Here is a 16,774-nt window from a genome sequence, read left to right as displayed (position 1 = left end):
CCAGCACTAAGCTGCACAGGGAATGTGGATGTGCCCCAAACACAAGACTGCATGGCCAGAAGCTTCTGCACAAGCACTCTTCAGGGAGAATGGTGATGTGCTTAGCTGTTGCTTTTCTATGTATTTATGCTGGATTCCACACTTTTGTGTGGTGGCATTGTTCTGAGAAAAACTCTTCACAGGAGAATCTTGAAGACAATTTAATGTTGCAGTCATGTAGAAAGTGCTTGGATTTACAGCCCAGGTGGAAATGAAATTCTGTGAAACACACAATAGCTGCAAACAAAACCTCATCACAAGACTCTGCTTGGAAGCAAAGTCCCAGAATTTGGGAGGCCAAATTTTACTATAAATCAACAGATTATTTTTTCTTTTGAATTGCTGAGAGTAGTGTCCTGTGCCAGCAGCAGACTACCAGTAAGCTACTGCAAATGATCAGAGTCTGCAGCAGGAAATGAGCATGAGGGGACATTGTGCCTGCTGTGCTGGAGTAGCCTGGTGAGTCCTCCCTGGAAATTCCAGAGGAACACAAAAGGGAGCTCACAGTGCTGTGTTCCTGTGCTGCCTTCTCCTGCTTGTCCCATGGCTGGTCTTCCACAAGTGGAATGAAAACATCGTTCAGTTAATTAACAACTAATTAACAACTGTTAAATAGTCAGACACCTCTGGCTGGAAAGGACAGGCAGATCTTGAAGAGGAAGTGCTACCTGAGCTTAGAAAAGAGAGGTAAGGGAAGAATATGAAGAGGAAATGCAGGCAAGGAGGAGCTTGCCACGAGCTGCAAACCTCCTGTGTGGGTCTGCTCCCACAGCAGAATCTGAGCCGCTGGTCCCAGCCATTTCTTTCCAAGGAGGAGGTGCAGGCTGATGGTCTGGAGCTGGTTAGTGGGACCTGCAGAGTGGCTCAGGTGGGTCCTTGGTTGGAAGAGTCCCTGGGAACAAGGAAGCCCCTGGCCTTCTGTAGCATCCTAAGCCAGGTGACCTTCCCCACAGCAGTGGTCTGGGCATGCAGGCTGTGGTTCACCACATGCTGCATTGACTGCAGATCCTGAGCCCAAGGGCCTGAGCGATGCTGGGGGTGTGACAGGTACCTTGGTGTCACCGTGGCAGCTCTGAGGCCTTAGAATATGGGAATGAGTCAGTGAAATTTAAATACAAATAATAGACATTGCATGAATCCTGCTAAATGCTGCTGTTCCTTCCCCTTTACTTGAATTCCTTTTCTTTCCTTCAACCTGCCTTCTTTATCCCTTTTTCTTTCTTCTGCTCATTACTATTCAGACCAGCAGTTTCCTGCTATGTACATTTTCACCTTTGCCATGTTCCATTATTCCCATTGTGCATCCCCTTTCAATTCTGCCTTTCCTTAAGTGCCTTACTGTACATCAAACATGACTCATTCACACTTACAACTGGGAGTGGACCATCTTATCCCTCCTGAGCCTATGTTTTCTTTGATGTCAGCTTCAGGGGTTTTTTTTTAGAGACATTTCAATATTTTTTGTTTGTTTTTTTTTAAAATCCCTTTTATTTTTTTCCACCAAAGACAGAAAGCAAAGGATTTGCTGGCCTGCACGTAGGGATTATTTGTTTCACCATTGTTGTAAGTTACGTACTGCTCCAATTATCCTCAAATAAAGGTAGGTTGTGGGTTTTTTTTCTTTTCCCTTACAATTTAATCAGGGAGAGTAGCAATTCAGAATACAGATCCAAAAAAATCTTTAAGAATATGAAATGGCTTAGGAATAGCAACTGCTCAAGTCCTAGTGAAGAAAGGAGCATGTGGAGGTACTGAGCAATGTAAGGAACCAGCCCAATCTCAGTTGTTTAGGCTCATGTTATATTTGGTATTGGTAGGGCAACTTTCCCTGGCCAGAGGATTAGTTTGTATTAGCCATCTCTAATCCAGAGAGACTGGCAGTCACAAAAATAAGCAGATGCCTTTTCCCACCAAATTACACAGCTAGAAATGCCAAGGAATCTGGAATTCAGGAGTATAACCCTAGGGAAGGTTAGAAACCCAACTCTCTCCACAAACAGCAGAGACCAAGAGTGAGAGGAGAAAGGCAAATAGCCCTGGGCATCCTTTCTCTAGTCTGAGTGTTTGTTGTTTGGTTCAGTGAGTTGGATCACTCCTAATGGTTCACTTAGCTGTAACTAGAGTAGGAGATACAGCACAGAGAGGATGTTGTAGAATCTTCTGCAGTCACCTGAGCTGTATCACATCTTTCATGCTACCCAATGGGAAAATGATACCTGGAAATGTGCAAAGAGGTGCAAACCATCTTGGTATTGATCACAGGAACTGCACTGCTCTTTGCCAGCTCTGTGATCCTTCCCTGCTTGCATGAGAGAGCTGTTCCCACTGCTGCAGAAACCAGCCCCTGACTTGTTACCAGCCAGACACTGAGTCAGGTGGCTCCTCGAAGGTCAAAGAATGCAATTTGGTGCAGCTGTTCCTAATCAGGTGGCAGAGGCAATAAGTGCTCCTGGCAGGGCTGTGGCTGAGCTGGATGCAGGTTCCACTGCTCCTGAGGTGGCTGAGGAAATGGAAAGGTTTTTCTGAAGCTGAGTTAATGCTTTGTCTGGAGGAACAAACACTTCCAAAGCTCGTAGTCAGAGCAGAGCAGCTGGCATTTGGCAGAGGGCACAGGCTGCATTCAGGTGGATACCACACTGGCTTCTTCTCTCCAAGGAATCTTAACTCCAGGTGTCCCTTTGGTAAGCACCAGCATTTCCCTCTCTATATGGGTTTAATGACACTGCTTCAAAACCCTGCCAGCAGTTCTTCCTAGCAATCACAGCTTTGTGGCTCGTCTTTGTTCTTCCTCAGTTTTTTTTCCTTGGTGACTGTTTTCTATCCAGGCTCTCATCCCCTGAAGAATTTGCCCCTTCAGTTCTAGCAGTCAAGTGGGCATCTAATTTGATTTACTGTTGAGGGAATGCCTGTTGATATCACCTGGAAGTGAAATCTGGAAGGAAGAGCCAGAAACTTCCCTTGTAAGTCAGACCTGAGCCTTGCACTGCTGTCCAGCTACAAAGGCTACCTGGCTGTGTGTTGCCTGAGTCCTAAGGCAGCCACAGGTAGCTCTCCATTTGCACTGCTCTCAGCTTCTCCTGGAGGTGTTTCCGTGGGATAAATGCCTTTCAATTACTTAACAATGGGAAGCTGCTCCCTTGCAGCAGGGACATTGATCCTTGTTTGTCACCTTCATGAACTGAGAGCCATGACTCCACCAATCCGTTGATTGCTTTTTCTGGTCCATACCCAGGAAATGTATTTGTTTTATTCTGCAACATGAGCTTGCTTTCCTGCCTGCCTTTATTCACAAGCCAGACCCAAAGGATTAATTGGGAGGGGGGGGCTGGTACTGGAGTTGCCTGTGGGGAGTCCATGCACACAGAGAGCCCTAATTTTTTGTGGGGGCAGAAGATCTTTTTACCTTTGCCTGTAGACATTTTAATCAGTGACCTGGCTGGGTTTGAAGGGAAAAAGAAGAAGACTTAGTCCAGTGGTTGTGAGTTGTTATTCAAGACAAATTTCTTGAAGAGAGAAGACAAAGCAAAGTGGGACCAAGGGAAAGACCAGGGCTGTGCAGAATACTAATGGGGAGAAGCTGATGCTTGATGATGCAGGTCTCTCTCTGAGACAGCTCAAGTGCAGACTGTGTCTTACTGTCTTGTCTGAGATCTGACCAAGCTGTACCACCCTTGGCTGTCACGCTGAGCTGGGGTTAGCTGCCTGCAACACTATGGCAGAGCCTGGTTTTGTGGGCCAGTTAGGTCAAACAGGCAGAGAGAGGTACTCAGGCTGGAGAATGAAGAAACCCACGTGGTGCTAAGCATGTGGCTGAGCTGCTGGGAGAGCTGGTGTCCTCCGACCAATTCTTGCCCAGTGTGTTTTGCAGGATCAGGGTAATGGGAAAAGCCAGCAGTGCCCTGGTGGATGCTAACTAATGATGAGCAAAGGAATTTGCATTGTTGTCCCTCTCTCTTTTTGGTAGTTTAGATTCTCTCCAAAATCCATTTCCACAAGGCCCTGAAAAGCAGCAGACAGAAATAACTGCTCCCTTTATTATTTGGTCCACCTCTGTGCCCAGATTTTACACACTCTGATGCCAATCTGCTCATTCCTTGCTCTACTTTGCCCTTTTCTATGAGGCATGAATGCAGCATTCTTGGGGAGGGTCAGCAGAATCTCATTTTTCCAGACAATTCATCATTTCCCATCTGTGCTGCCTTGTTAGCTGTCTCTGCAGTGGCCTGAGTTAGACTTGAACTCCTGGCCTGGAGACATTTCCACTTCATTGTCACCTTGGTGAGAAGTGGCACAGCACTCAGCCTGTCTGACGCAGGGGTGGGCTGCTGACTCTTGTTACCCTTCCAGGTGGTTCTACTTCATGCCCAGCAGCAAGGCTCCGCCTGTCCCTGCATGCTCAGTGCACAACTAAGCCCAAGGTGGGCACCAGCACCATCATCTTTGTGTCCAAAGCCCAAGCCTTTGTTTCCCCAACTGCAGCCTGCTTGTCAGGAGAGCTGCCTTAAGCTACTGCTCCCTTGGGTAAGGAACGTATCTGACAAAACCACCACACTGTTTGCAAGGAGGTCGGGGCTCCTGAAGTGGAAATGTAGATCCTGCTAAACTTTCCTGCACAGAAAGAATGAACTCTCAGGAATGGGAGCTGTGAGGCAGCCACACCAAGTGACTGCACAAAGGGACACGTGAGGAACGTGACAGTGCTCCAGATGCCCTTGGGAAGGGAAGCCAAGGCTTCAGCTACCCAATAGCCAGTCCTCCTGCTGCCAAAGGTGGAAATGTTCTGCTTGAGAGGAAGGATCACAAAGCAAGGGCAGACACAGCCCCTGTTGAAGGGGACTGTTTGCCACTCTGGCCTTCCTTGGGCTGGGCACAAGCTGCTTTGTGTGTAATGAGCCAGGCAGCAGGTTGGCAAAGTGCTCTGTGCTCCTTCAGTCACACCTGCAGGAGGCACCACAGCTCAGTCCTGCATTGTCTGGCTCATGTGCTAGCCATGTCCTGCAGAGGTATGGGATGATACCTGCTTTCTCTTGGGGGCCAGGCCCACTCTGAAGGTGGGGAGCATCTTGCTGACACTCTTCACTGGGGGTAGCACTGAACTGGCAGTCAGCACTCAGCAGCCTCTGCTGTATCTGCAGCACCTGGGACTGGCAGCCACACCAAACCCAGCTCTCAGTTTTGTTAGTGACTGTTGCTGCCCAGCTGTGAGCACATTCTCTGCTCCTGGCCCAGTGGTCCATCTCAGAGTATCTTTGTAACTGCATTAACTTACAGGATCATCTTCAAGGACTTGCAGAAAGGTTTTCTTCATCTTTGAAGGAAAAAATAACACCAACTCATAAATGACATCCACATTTTGCCTGGCTGGAGTGCAGGCAGTGGTCAGTTCTGCCTTAGCAGTGGGTGGGAGCTTTAATGTCTCCTGGCTTGGCTTGGCAGAACCAGGGAGAGAAATAGAGCACAGACTTGGGCTGAATACTTTATTCACTGAAAAAAGCAATTCCAAGTGACTGGAGCAACTTCTGAGTCCCTGCTGAGTGAGGTGGAGACTTTCAGATGGAGTCTAAGTAATGGAGGGAGGGTGGGAGAGTTTGTTTTGGTGTTTTTAAATTCACTATTTCTTGTTTTGTTCTTGAAAGTGGCTCACATCCCATTTAAAAAGGGAAGCTGAAGGAGATGTTCCTGAAAAAGGAAAAAGACTTTAACAATGTATTCTGCCAATTAAAAAAAAATAGAGTTGTTTTATTAAAATAACTGGGACAAAACTGTTTCACTGTCACCAAATGCTGACATTTTTTATTCATCCAACAATCAAATCAAATCAAATCAGTTATCTCTGGCACAGGCTGCCCAGGGAGGCTGTGGCTGCCTCCTCCCTAAGGGTATTCAAGGCCAGGCTGGATGAGGCCCTGAGCAGCTGAGTCTAGTTGAGAGGTGTCCGTGGGCATGGTGGGGAGGTTGGAGGAGCTGAGCTCTGAGATCCCTTCCAACCTGAGCCATTCTAGGATTCTGTGATTTCAGGACAGGAGTTTCACTCTAAGGGTAGTAGCTTTGTTCCCAAGTGTGACATCTAGGACTTGATTTTCACCCCATGACACCTGGAGAGGAAAGGTTACCAGCCAGGATGGTTGCCTTCCCAGTTTGTCTAGCAGTGCAGTGAGTGAGCTGGTGAAGGACACCTGCAGCTTCCACAGGGCTTGTCTGATGAACCTGCTCCTGCCAAACTCTGCCCCACACTGTTAGAGTAGCTCTGACCTTAGCCTTTTCCATTGCAAAGAGCAGTATGGAAAGAACAGGACACTAAAGCCTTGGAGGGGCAAACCTTTACCACACACAAACCCTTCATTCTAATTTCCTCCCCTGCAGAAGCAGTCCCCTCTGCACAGATGGTCCCAGAGCTGTTCTTTGCTTGCCCTCTCCTGAACACTCCATGAAGAGTCCTTTACCAGGCATTAATTTTGCACATGATGGAATCTTAAACAGTTTCTGGTTTGTGCCGTCGTGTCCTCTAAGATGCAAAGTCCTGCTGACCTTACCCAGACAGGTGGCTGTGACCCTCTAAAATTGCATGGTGTGAAGGATAATCAACTGTGAAGTGCTGCAACAAGAGAGTAATATCAAAAGACAGGGTTAGGACTGGGAAAGTAATTTTCTGATGTGAATTTGTTTTAGAATTACAGCATTTGATGGGAGTGAAACACTTGAAGGAAAACAAAGATCCAGAGTGAGACAAAAGGAAAATACTTTAAACTTTGTCATAGCAGCTGGCAGCAAGTTCTTCATCCAGAAACCTCTCTGCCTGGAAAATGTGATGAAAGCAGGAGTGGTGCTTGCAGCATCAGCTGGATAAACAGGAAAGAGCTATCCATTCATTTGTGAATCCAAAATTTGAAGACACAAAATCCAGTCATTTTTGTGATAACAGAATTCCATGGAAATGTTTGTTTTTGGTTTTTTTTTCTTTGAATACTGAAATTCAATGCAACAGAAATGGCTTCTACTGGGAGGCAGTTTTGCATAACTCCTGTTTCAGTTCTGACCTTAAATTATCTATTTCCATGTATCCAATCCGAAAAATTCCCTGAGACTTTCTTCCCCAAAAGATTCTTTTAATGCACAGGAGGATTTAATGTCCAGCTGTTGCACTTCCCACCAGCTTAAAGCGTTCCTATTTGAGGAAGTCTCAGATGTGTGCACTGTGCAAAGGGCAGAGTATTTGGGCTTCACATCACAAGTCAAAGTTATTTTCTATGAGGGCTAGCAACCAAAATAAGTGAGTGCATGGTTTGTAACAGGGACTGAGCACCCTGCTCTGCATATTGAAGTTATTTTTGCACTGCAGAATTCCAAGAGAGAATGGAGGTGCCTTCACTTCCACTTCACACCTCCTTGGCAGGATCAGAGTTGAGGCAGTTGCACAGCCTCTTAAGGCTGGTGCTGCAGTAGAAGTAGAGCTCACAGGACAACTGCTCAGCTGCAGGACCCATGGCCGCGTTTTCCCGCAGCTTCTTGCCACAAGAGCCTCTCTGGTTCTGCTGGTGACACCTGGCTGAGAAGCTGTGAGAGAGACACAGTGCTGAAAGAAAAAGAACTGGGAAAGAACTGCCAGGCTTCATGGACAGTGGAATCCTCTTTGGACTAGCTTTGCCAGGAGCTTCCCTGGGGGTCACTGATGCTGCAGCAGTGCTGTACAGAGCAGAATGGTCTTTAATCTACATAATGGGGATGGGCCAAATCACAAATCAGGAGCATTTTGCAGGGAAAAAAGTTGCTCTGTCATGTTTGCTATGCTTAGCGTTATCATACTTGGGGCTTGGTGCAGAGAGCTCTCACTCCGAAAAAGTTCCCTCATTAGCTGTCCCTAAGGCATTTACAACCTCTCTGGATAATTATTATCAGTCATCTTTTCATGGGTGGGAGCCATTAAATCCCCTTCCTCCAAACAACACCAGGGAGGAAGCTCTGCAATGTGAGGTAAAAAATGGAGCAGTTGTTTGAAGAAGAAAAGGATAAGAAAATCTTCTCATGCTTTCTGAACAGGGTAAGGTTAAACAACTTCCAGATACCCACTTCTGGAAGTACTGCAAGGGGAGTGGAGCCAGCATGCTGCCAGGGCTGCAGGCTTCCTCTCAAATACCTTTGACAAAAACAATCATCACTATTTTTTCCTTTTGTGCTTGATGGCTTGACAGTGCCAGCTCTGAATTAGTGGCACTACTGCAGAACTTGCCTTCTGCCCTGCCAATGAAGGTGTGGGCTTGAGTTTGGTGGGAGATCCACCCAGGTCCCAAGCAGTGGGTGTCCTGTGGTATCATGAGTTGCTTATTTTGGCAGACCCCAGCTACCATGGGTGTGTCACTCAGCAGTATTAGCTGAAAATCAGATAGGAAAGGCTTCTTGTATAGTGCAAAGGGAAAATAAGGTCCTAGGAATGAGATGCACACTGGAGCTTGCTGAGCAGAGAGCTGCCTGTGGAGATAAGTGAGGAATGGCTGAGAAGCTCCTAGAAAAAGGCATTTCCTTGGCAGGGGAGTCACTGCAGTGGAGCTACAGCATCGGGAGAGCAGGTGTCTGGCACGTGCAGACCTAATGCTTGCTGCTTCCCTGTGAGATCCAGCCCCAGGGACTGCTCCGGGGTGAGGCCTCTTGCCCCTGCCTGTGCTCAGGGCACGCCACAGAGAGCCACTTCCTATTCTGCTGCTGAAGACTTGCACCTGTGCCTGGTACATGCATGAGAAACCAAAGAGCAGGTATGCGACCTGGGCACTCCCTTCAGGGCTCCTTTAGAAACGTGAGGCCCTCCTAAGCTTGGTGTAACAGATCCAGGTCATTTTCCATGCACAGGGGTGGCTGGAAAATAGGTCTGGCTTCAGAAGGTGGATTGGGGTTTAGGAGCCATCACTCTGTACATGCTGGGAGTACACAGATGGAATTCTGTGGAGTGATTTGAAAACCAAGGGGACAGCTTGACTCATGGCAGGACCTCTCTAGTTGTCTGTGTGTTGTTGGAAGCAGTTGCTCTCTGTTTCCTCATTGAAAGCTGTGCCACACTATGTCAGTGGCTGAACAATAAGCCAAGCTAGCTACTGCCAATGGCATTGGCATCCTCTGAGCCCAGGCCAGCAGGCTGCAGTTAAAATAACCCAGCTGGCTCAGCACTTGTGTGGATACCATTCATGGCAGCACTGTGCAAGAAGCAGCAAGGCCAACTCAGGGCTTCCTTTGGTAATTTGTGTCCTCCCTGCTATAACCTCACTAGGACAGGACTGGCACAGTCAGAAGTGCTGATGCTGGTGGCTTTAGCTCTCTGCATTGTGCTGTCTCTGGCAGTGCAGCACAGCTGTTTGTGTGTGTCTAACACATCTCCTAAAGGCATTTGTAAAGGAAAAGAAGTTGTCCCTTCAGGGAAGGTGACAAAAAATGTGAGCTCAGCTGAACTTTGCACAGATTGCTGTGAGCTGGGTCCTGCTGCGGCTCAGCCTGTGGCACAGGGTTTCTGGAGCGCTGTTGGGGGCTCACAGCTGCTCAGCAGAGATGTAACTTGTACAGTGTTTAAGGTGTGGGACACCTGCTTGGTGTCTGATTGAAAAGCACAGATCCACAGTGCCACTGCAGCCTGCCCAATCCTCTTCCACCTCAGCCTGTGCGTTGTCATCCATTTGGTTTATCTGGAATCAGTGCTATGGTGGTTCCAGCTGAGGTGACCCTGGGTACCTGAGACCTCTCCAGAGAACTGGTTGGGCTGGTGCTGGAGCCTTGTGCTCTGCTGGATCAGCAAGAGGAGGCTAGGTACCTGATGTGGTGGTGTGTGATGCTTTCCTGTAGGCATCGGTGTCTGTGCTTTGGCAGTGACTCCGAGCTCTTTACAGACATGCAGCTGAAGCAGCACTGCTTGGTTCTTACCAATCTCATCCTGGAGAAGACCTCTAGAACAGTCCAAATGCATTGCATCCTAGAAATGCCTGGTTTTCTTCATTCCTTGATTTCATAGACTCAAAGAATGGTTTGGGTTGGAAGGGACCTCAAAGATCCTTTAGTTTCAACATCCTGCCATGGACAGGAACACCTTCAACTAAAGCTACATTGCTCAACCCCCACCCAACTTGGCCTTGGACATGTCCAGGAAGGAGCCATACACACCTTCTCTGGGCAACCTGTTCCAGTGTCTCACCATGCTCACAGTAATTAATTTCTTCCTCATATCTAGTCTAAATCTCTCCTCTTTCAGCTTGAAATGGAAAGATTTATATCAAAGTAAGCACAAATATTTATATCACAGCTTAGGCAGCTGGCTCCCATGTATGGTGTAGGCAGTAAAAGTCAGATCATTCTAATTCCACCCTGGATGTAGGAGCTGATAACCAAGAGACAACCTCCTGTTGCCTAATCATAAGATCTCTGCTTAATAACTGCAAGACTACAAAGAAAGGCAGAGCCCAAATGCAGCTATGAAGGACAATGCACCTTTGATGTGCATAGTGTGGAGCTCATTCGTTTGCTACTGCCTAGCCCACTGTGGGTGATGTGATAAACCCCTGTGACATTGTAGTGCTGTAATAGATCTGATTTGATTGTGGAGCAGTCAGTTCAAACCAGAACAGGCTCTGCTAGAACAGAGGCAGATGGTGTTTGGCTATTTGTAATAAACAGTATCTATGAAGATTGACTTTTCTTACAGAGTTGTTGGACAAAGGCTGAGCAGCTAGGCTCAAACATTTAGTGAAGTCATATCCAGCCATGGGATAGAGTACCTTGAGTTTATTCCAGTCACAGATAGCTAATCACCATGGTAACTGGCTCCCCAAAGGTGGAAGAGGTGATAACTCCAAACTTTCCATCAGGTATTGCACTACAGCCTGTATCTGTATCCTGCCTGATGAGCTGTAATTGTGATCTTCAGGGCTCTTGTGCTTTGTTAAACCAATGCTGATTCTTTTCCTGCAGGTTCACGCTTTGTGCACTCTTTGTTCCCCCATTCCCCTCAGAGCTGGCTGGTTTATTTGCTATAGGCCAGTGACCAAATAATCCCCAGGAGACTCCCACCCCAGGGACCAGATGTGACTCCCGCTGTGCAGAAATCTGTTTCTTGTTTCACGTCATCCTCTTCAGCTTCTGAAGCTGTGCCCTGTTTCTACCCAGGTCTCCTATGTGAAAGCTATTGACATCTGGATGGCTGTGTGCCTTCTCTTTGTCTTTGCTGCATTGCTGGAGTATGCAGCAGTCAACTTCGTGTCGCGGCAGCACAAGGAGTTCCTGAGGCTTCGGAGGAGGCAGCGAAGACAGAACAAGGTACAGCTGCTCTTTGATGGGGTGTCCAAGTCTGAGTCTTCCCTGGCAGCCTGCTGCTGTGCAGCTGCAGTACCTTTCTTGCAAGAGTCTCAGTCTAAGGTTTCCTTTAGAGTGATTCACTCCTGGATAAAGAGCTGAGAAGCAGTCACCAGTAAATGTCCATAGATGAGTCATTGATTTTGCTCTCTGCTGGCAGTGCCTGAGGCAGCTCTACCTTTACAAATCCTGTGTGGCACCCACCAGTGGGTGAGGAACTGCTGGAAGCACTGGCACAGAGAGGAACAGTATGGCATCAGCCCTATTTGCTGGCATCAGCACATGCCTGTCTCTTCTTGTGCTGCCCTAACTGGTGCTGCTAAAAGGGGAGGTGCCTTAGAGCAGCCCATGGCAGTGCTTGGCAGGTCTGCCCTGGGTTTTGAGCACCTGCACAGCTCAAGCCAGGAGAGATGCATTTTGAAAAAGAGAAGGATTGGGAGGATTTCCTCTCTAGATTCTTGACAGCTGTTGCTGATACCAACTCCAGTTTTGGAACAAATGGCCTGTTGGCAAGTATCATTATCACAGCGTTTGGTACCAGCAACTGGCCTATCGGAGAGACCTGGTTTGAACGTGGATATTTGCCTAGAAATGTCTTTGGGAAGCCTGTTCATGTTCCCATAGGAAATAGACAGGAAAAGCCATTACATTGAAGTTATGATCATTTCCACCACTATAGAGTCTTACTCCTTCTTTCCCTATATCTCTGGCTTTCAGGAGTGGTAGAAAGAGTGAGGGGTTTGTGTTTTTTAGGTGAAGTAAATATTTGCTTGAGCTGCACGAGTGCCTCTAGCCACAAATAATGATTCTCTTTGCCAGAGGGATGACAGCAATAGCAGAGGGCATTTGTGCTCTGTCAGGTTTGTCTAGTAAGTGCTCTGTAGCCAATGTAATACTTGATGGCTGCTCTGAGAGGCAATCCAGTGTGCTCCCTGCTTTGATATCATTGTCAGGTGAATCAAGATTCCCATTAAGATTAGATTACAGGAGAGGGAGGGAAATGCTTTTGGTTGTCTGCAGGAACACATTCCAGACACGCTGCTGCTGGAAGTTTGTGTTTCCAAGGGCAGCATGGCAGCAGCAGAAGCTGCTGTATGGGGTCTGCAGTTTCAGTTTAGATTCCAATACCTTCTTTAGAGATGAAAAAATAGACAAACAGCCCCCACTGGGCCATTGGTCATCAACAACATCACTGAAAATTAATGAGGTTTTGGCCCATAGAAGTGGTTTTAGTCACCTGCTCATTCTGGTGGCCATTAAAAAAGTTATTTTAAAACAGCTCACCAGAAGATCTGTATTTGTCCTAAGCCAGCTGCTGCATGGGTTCTTTGCCTTCCCTAAGCAGGAGGGAATGCTCTGCTGGAGTCAGTGACTCCTGTTTGCACAGGATTGCTTCAGTGTGCCCTGTGAGGCTGAGGGCATGGATTCCAAAGCAGGGAACAAAGCTACTGAGGCTATCTCCTCGGGAGGGGGTTTTCTGCCCCTCTGCCCTGGGGCTGTCTGGGGATTCTGTCCTGCCGCTTGGTGTGGTGGCCCTCTCTAACCAGGCACTCTTCTCTCTGTGTTGTGTGCTGCCTGCCTGGCGCTCCGGGACAGGCACAGGCTGTGCCCCTGGGCAGTGGGAGCGCGGAGCCGGTGCGGCGCCTGAACGGCTTGCGGAGCACGGAGCCCTCGGCGTACGGCACAGGGAACCAGAGCGGCTGCCCCGGCCCCAGGGTAACGCTGAGTCAGAGAGAAAGCAGCAGAGGCCTTTGCTGCAGTGATGCCAGAGAGCAGCAAATGGATTGCTTTGATGGCATCACCGGCAGCCTCCTGTGCTCTCTTTGCTGACTCTCCTCACCGAGCACACAGCCCTGTCCCCAGCATGAGCAGCAGTTTCATGTTGTACCCTCCTGCCACCTCTCCCTGTGCCTTTGCCCCTGCTGGCCTGTGCTACCTCCGTTCCAAACCTCCCAAGGAAAGTGCATGGTCCTGTACAAACACAGGGTGATGGGGGGATAGCAGCAGAGGGAAATGCCTCGAGGCAGTAAATCCCCCTTGTGCCATCTTTCAGACCAGTGCGTTCCAACACCATTTGGTATGCACAACGCAATGCATTTTCCCTGGTCTGGTACTGATTCCTGAGCCATCAACCTGTAGTGTTCCTCTTGTGATGCCCTGAGCCCTGCTTAGTGGTGTATGAATAACTGTGAATGGAAAAATGTATTTCATTGGTTTGCTTCTGTTTGCTTGGAGAAGAGCCAAGAGGCTGAAATCTTTTACATGGTGTAATGTATAGGAGATCAGAGGCAATGTGATAGCAGCTGATAAATCCAGATTATGGGTGAGTTGTGGAGGCAATAGAATCAGTGATGGAGAGAGGAATTAGCTCACTGTGCTCTCTGTGCTTGGTACTGGTGGCTAAGAAATGAAATGTATTCACTTCAAGATTTAAATCTTTCAGGATCTGATTTCCCAGAACCAAAACATTGCTTGAGCAGCCTCTGAGCTGTAATGGGCCCCTGGCTTTGAGCAAGCTCTGTAGAACCCTGTGAGTGCACAGATTGATTTCAGTGGACTGTGTGCACTGTAAGGGAACTGGCAGCTTCCAAGAGCAAAGCAAACCCCCCACAGTTCATGTTACACAGCAAAACTAAGATAGAGGGTTTGCAGTGCAAGGAACTGTTCACTTGCAGAGCTATCAGATCAAGCAGTAGAAGAGGACCTTCACTCAGGATACTCTCTGCTGTGCCAAATTGAACATTAAACACAACACTCAGTCTCTCTAGAGGATGTGACCAGGCTTACTGCAGGGCCACTGGGAAACTGAAGCCATAGCACTACAAAACCAGCCCAAGCAAGTGCTCAGAGCTGTGTCTGGTCAGTCTCAGGGGGCTGGTAACCCAGCCAAGGTTTGTGTAAGGCCTGGTTAGCATCTATAAGGCATTTGGATGCTGCACACACAGCCAGGGCAGCATGCAGCTGGGGCCATGCTGTGAACCCCTAAGAGCTGGAGCTGCACTAGTCCTGATTTCCCATGGACAATTCCCACCACAGAAGTGCATCAGAAGAGAAATAGGAAGTCAGAGGTTTCTGGAGCAGTGTTACCATAGCTGCAGCTCGGTGCCTTTCTGCCTAAGGGAAGAATGTGTATGTGCAGCACAGCCTGTGGTGCCATGAAAAGCCTCACAAGCAAGGAGCTGGACCTGCTGGGGTATTGCTCACTGAATCAAGAGGTTATTGTGAATGGCATACCCAAGAGGTGACAGTGTAAAGAGGAGTGATTGACTATTGATATATATGTATATATACACACTGCATCACTCCTTGCTAATGTGGGGAGAGAAACAGTAGGCACCAAGTCACACCTGAGCAGGATGCCTGCCTGTAGCAGCTAGAGACCCAGATCAAGGAAAATCCTGTTCCCAGCTCTGTGAGCCTTTACCCCTGACACTTTCATTTTGCTTCTGCTGGCTTTTGTTCTTCTTAGTGCTGCAGTCTTCAGAGCATTGCATAGAAGCACAAAGGCACTTTCAGAGACCAACAGATCTCTAAAGCCAAAGGTTGGATCACAGGCTCACAGGATGTGAGGGGTTGGAAAGGACCTCTGGAGATCTTCCAGTCCAACCCCCTGCCTGAGCAGGACCATAGAATCCAGCACAGGTCACACAGGAACACATCCAGATGGGGATGGAAAGGCTCCAGAGAAGGAGACTCCACAACCTCTCTGGGAAGCCTGTTCCAGTGCTCTAGGACCCTCACAGTGAAGAAGTTCCTCTTCATGTTGAGGTGGAGCCTCCTGTGCTGTAGTTTCCATCCATTGCCCCTTGTCCTGTCACAGAATGCAACTGAGCAGAGCCTGTCCCTGTCCCCTCTCTCGTGACCCCCAGCCCTCATCTATTGATAGACATTGATCAGATCCCTCTCAGCCTTCTCCTCTCCAGACTAAACAGCCCCAGGGCTCTCATAAGGCACATGCTCCAGTCCCTTCAGCATCCTTGTGGCCCTCTGTTGGATTCTCTCCAGCAGATCCCTGTCCCTCTTGAACTGGGGAGCCCAGAACTGGATGCAGTATTCCGGGTGGGATCTCAGCAGGGCAGAGTAGAGGGGGAGGAGAACCTTCCTGGATCTGCTGGAAACACTTAGTGGACACACTAGTTACGTGCTTAGTGTAGCTCATGGTGCTGCTTGATGCAGAAAGGGAGTACAGTCTGCAGGAGCCATGAGTCTGGTGGTGCTGAGGATGCAGCAGAGTTTCATTGTGTTCAAATCTGAATTTGCACAGTGTCAAATCGCCTGGAAGAAAAGAACTTATTCTGAAAACATGATATGTGATAGTCAAGAAATCAAACAAGAGATGCTTGTTGTTGAGCATGATGAGTTTCCAGGGAAGCAGAACTCTGTTTACATAGCTTCAATCATCCCTCATTGAAAACAGTGATTATCAGCTGTCAAAATGAGTCACAGCACACTGCTGTGCATAGCATCATCCCAGAGATGGCTTTTTATGTGACATCTGGGATGGGTACCACTGAGACCAAGGACAGGGGCTCAGTTTGGGACAGGTAGTGTTAAAGGCAGTACCAAGGAGAGGGGCTCAGTTTAGGACAGTGTTAAAGGCAGTGCCAAGAACAGGGGCTGAGTTTAGGACAGTGTTAAAGGCAGTGCCAAGGAGAGGGGCTGAGTTTAGGACAGTGTTAAAGGCAGTACCAAGAAGGGGCTCTGTTTCAGACACTGTTAAAAGCAGTGCCAAGGAGAGGCCTGGGAGAGCAGTTTCTGACTCCACGTTGCCAGGGTTGTCATCATGACACTTGCTACCAGCTCTGAGTTCTGTCTCAAGCTTCATTTTCCAGTGCAGAGTGTTTCAACCTGAGTAAATAGAAATTAGTGTTTCTGCAGGAGAATGAAAGGGCTGAGCAGCTCCAGCCAGGCATAACACAGGCTGGGCACAGCAGCTCTGCTCTGTCCCTGTATTGCTACCTGCCTGGCAGCTGTGTGTACCCTGCAGAGCGTGGGACACCAGTGGTATGACATTACCTGGCACATTGGTGAGATGGACAATTGTTCAACAACAGCAGCCATGAAATGCATATTTACAGCTGACCCAATTAATCCTGCTCTCCACAGGGGATAGAAGCTGCTGTTTGCAGGTAATTAATTGTGAAACATTCTGTAATGATGTTGTCCAAATGACATTGTGCAAAAGCAAATTGGCTGTGCTGGGCTGCGGGAGCCTCGTGCTGTTCCCAGCTCTGAGCAGCATCAAGGCTCCAGTGACACCCAGCTCTTGGGCTGCTCTCATGCAGTGCTGCTGAAGTCATTACTTCCTCTATCTGTTTTTTTTCCAGAGGGTAAATAACGTTCAGTCATTCCTGCCCAAGTCAACAGCCATGGCTTGTGGCAAGCTGATCAGGCAGAGTCTGATCCTTTCAGT

At 48.2% G+C, this 16,774-nt stretch overlaps 1 protein-coding gene across 2 annotated transcripts in view; it reads left to right on the top strand.

The window, feature by feature from the left end:
• The window catches only part of GLRA2 (glycine receptor alpha 2), a 101,780-nt gene that overhangs the window by 68,003 nt on the left and 17,003 nt on the right, over positions 1-16,774 (top strand). For both annotated transcript variants that reach the window (XM_054390967.1, XM_054390977.1), the window contains exon 8: positions 11,176-11,325. In XM_054390967.1, the coding sequence (XP_054246942.1) occupies positions 11,176-11,325 (150 nt within the window). The remainder of the gene's footprint in view (positions 1-11,175; positions 11,326-16,774) is intronic.

The sequence above is a fragment of the Indicator indicator genome, chromosome 1, assembly GCF_027791375.1.
Source record: "Indicator indicator isolate 239-I01 chromosome 1, UM_Iind_1.1, whole genome shotgun sequence".
Taxonomy (NCBI): Eukaryota; Metazoa; Chordata; class Aves; order Piciformes; family Indicatoridae; genus Indicator; species Indicator indicator.
Note: the sequence above shows the minus strand (reverse complement) of the source record. Positions and strands in the feature narration are given on the sequence as shown.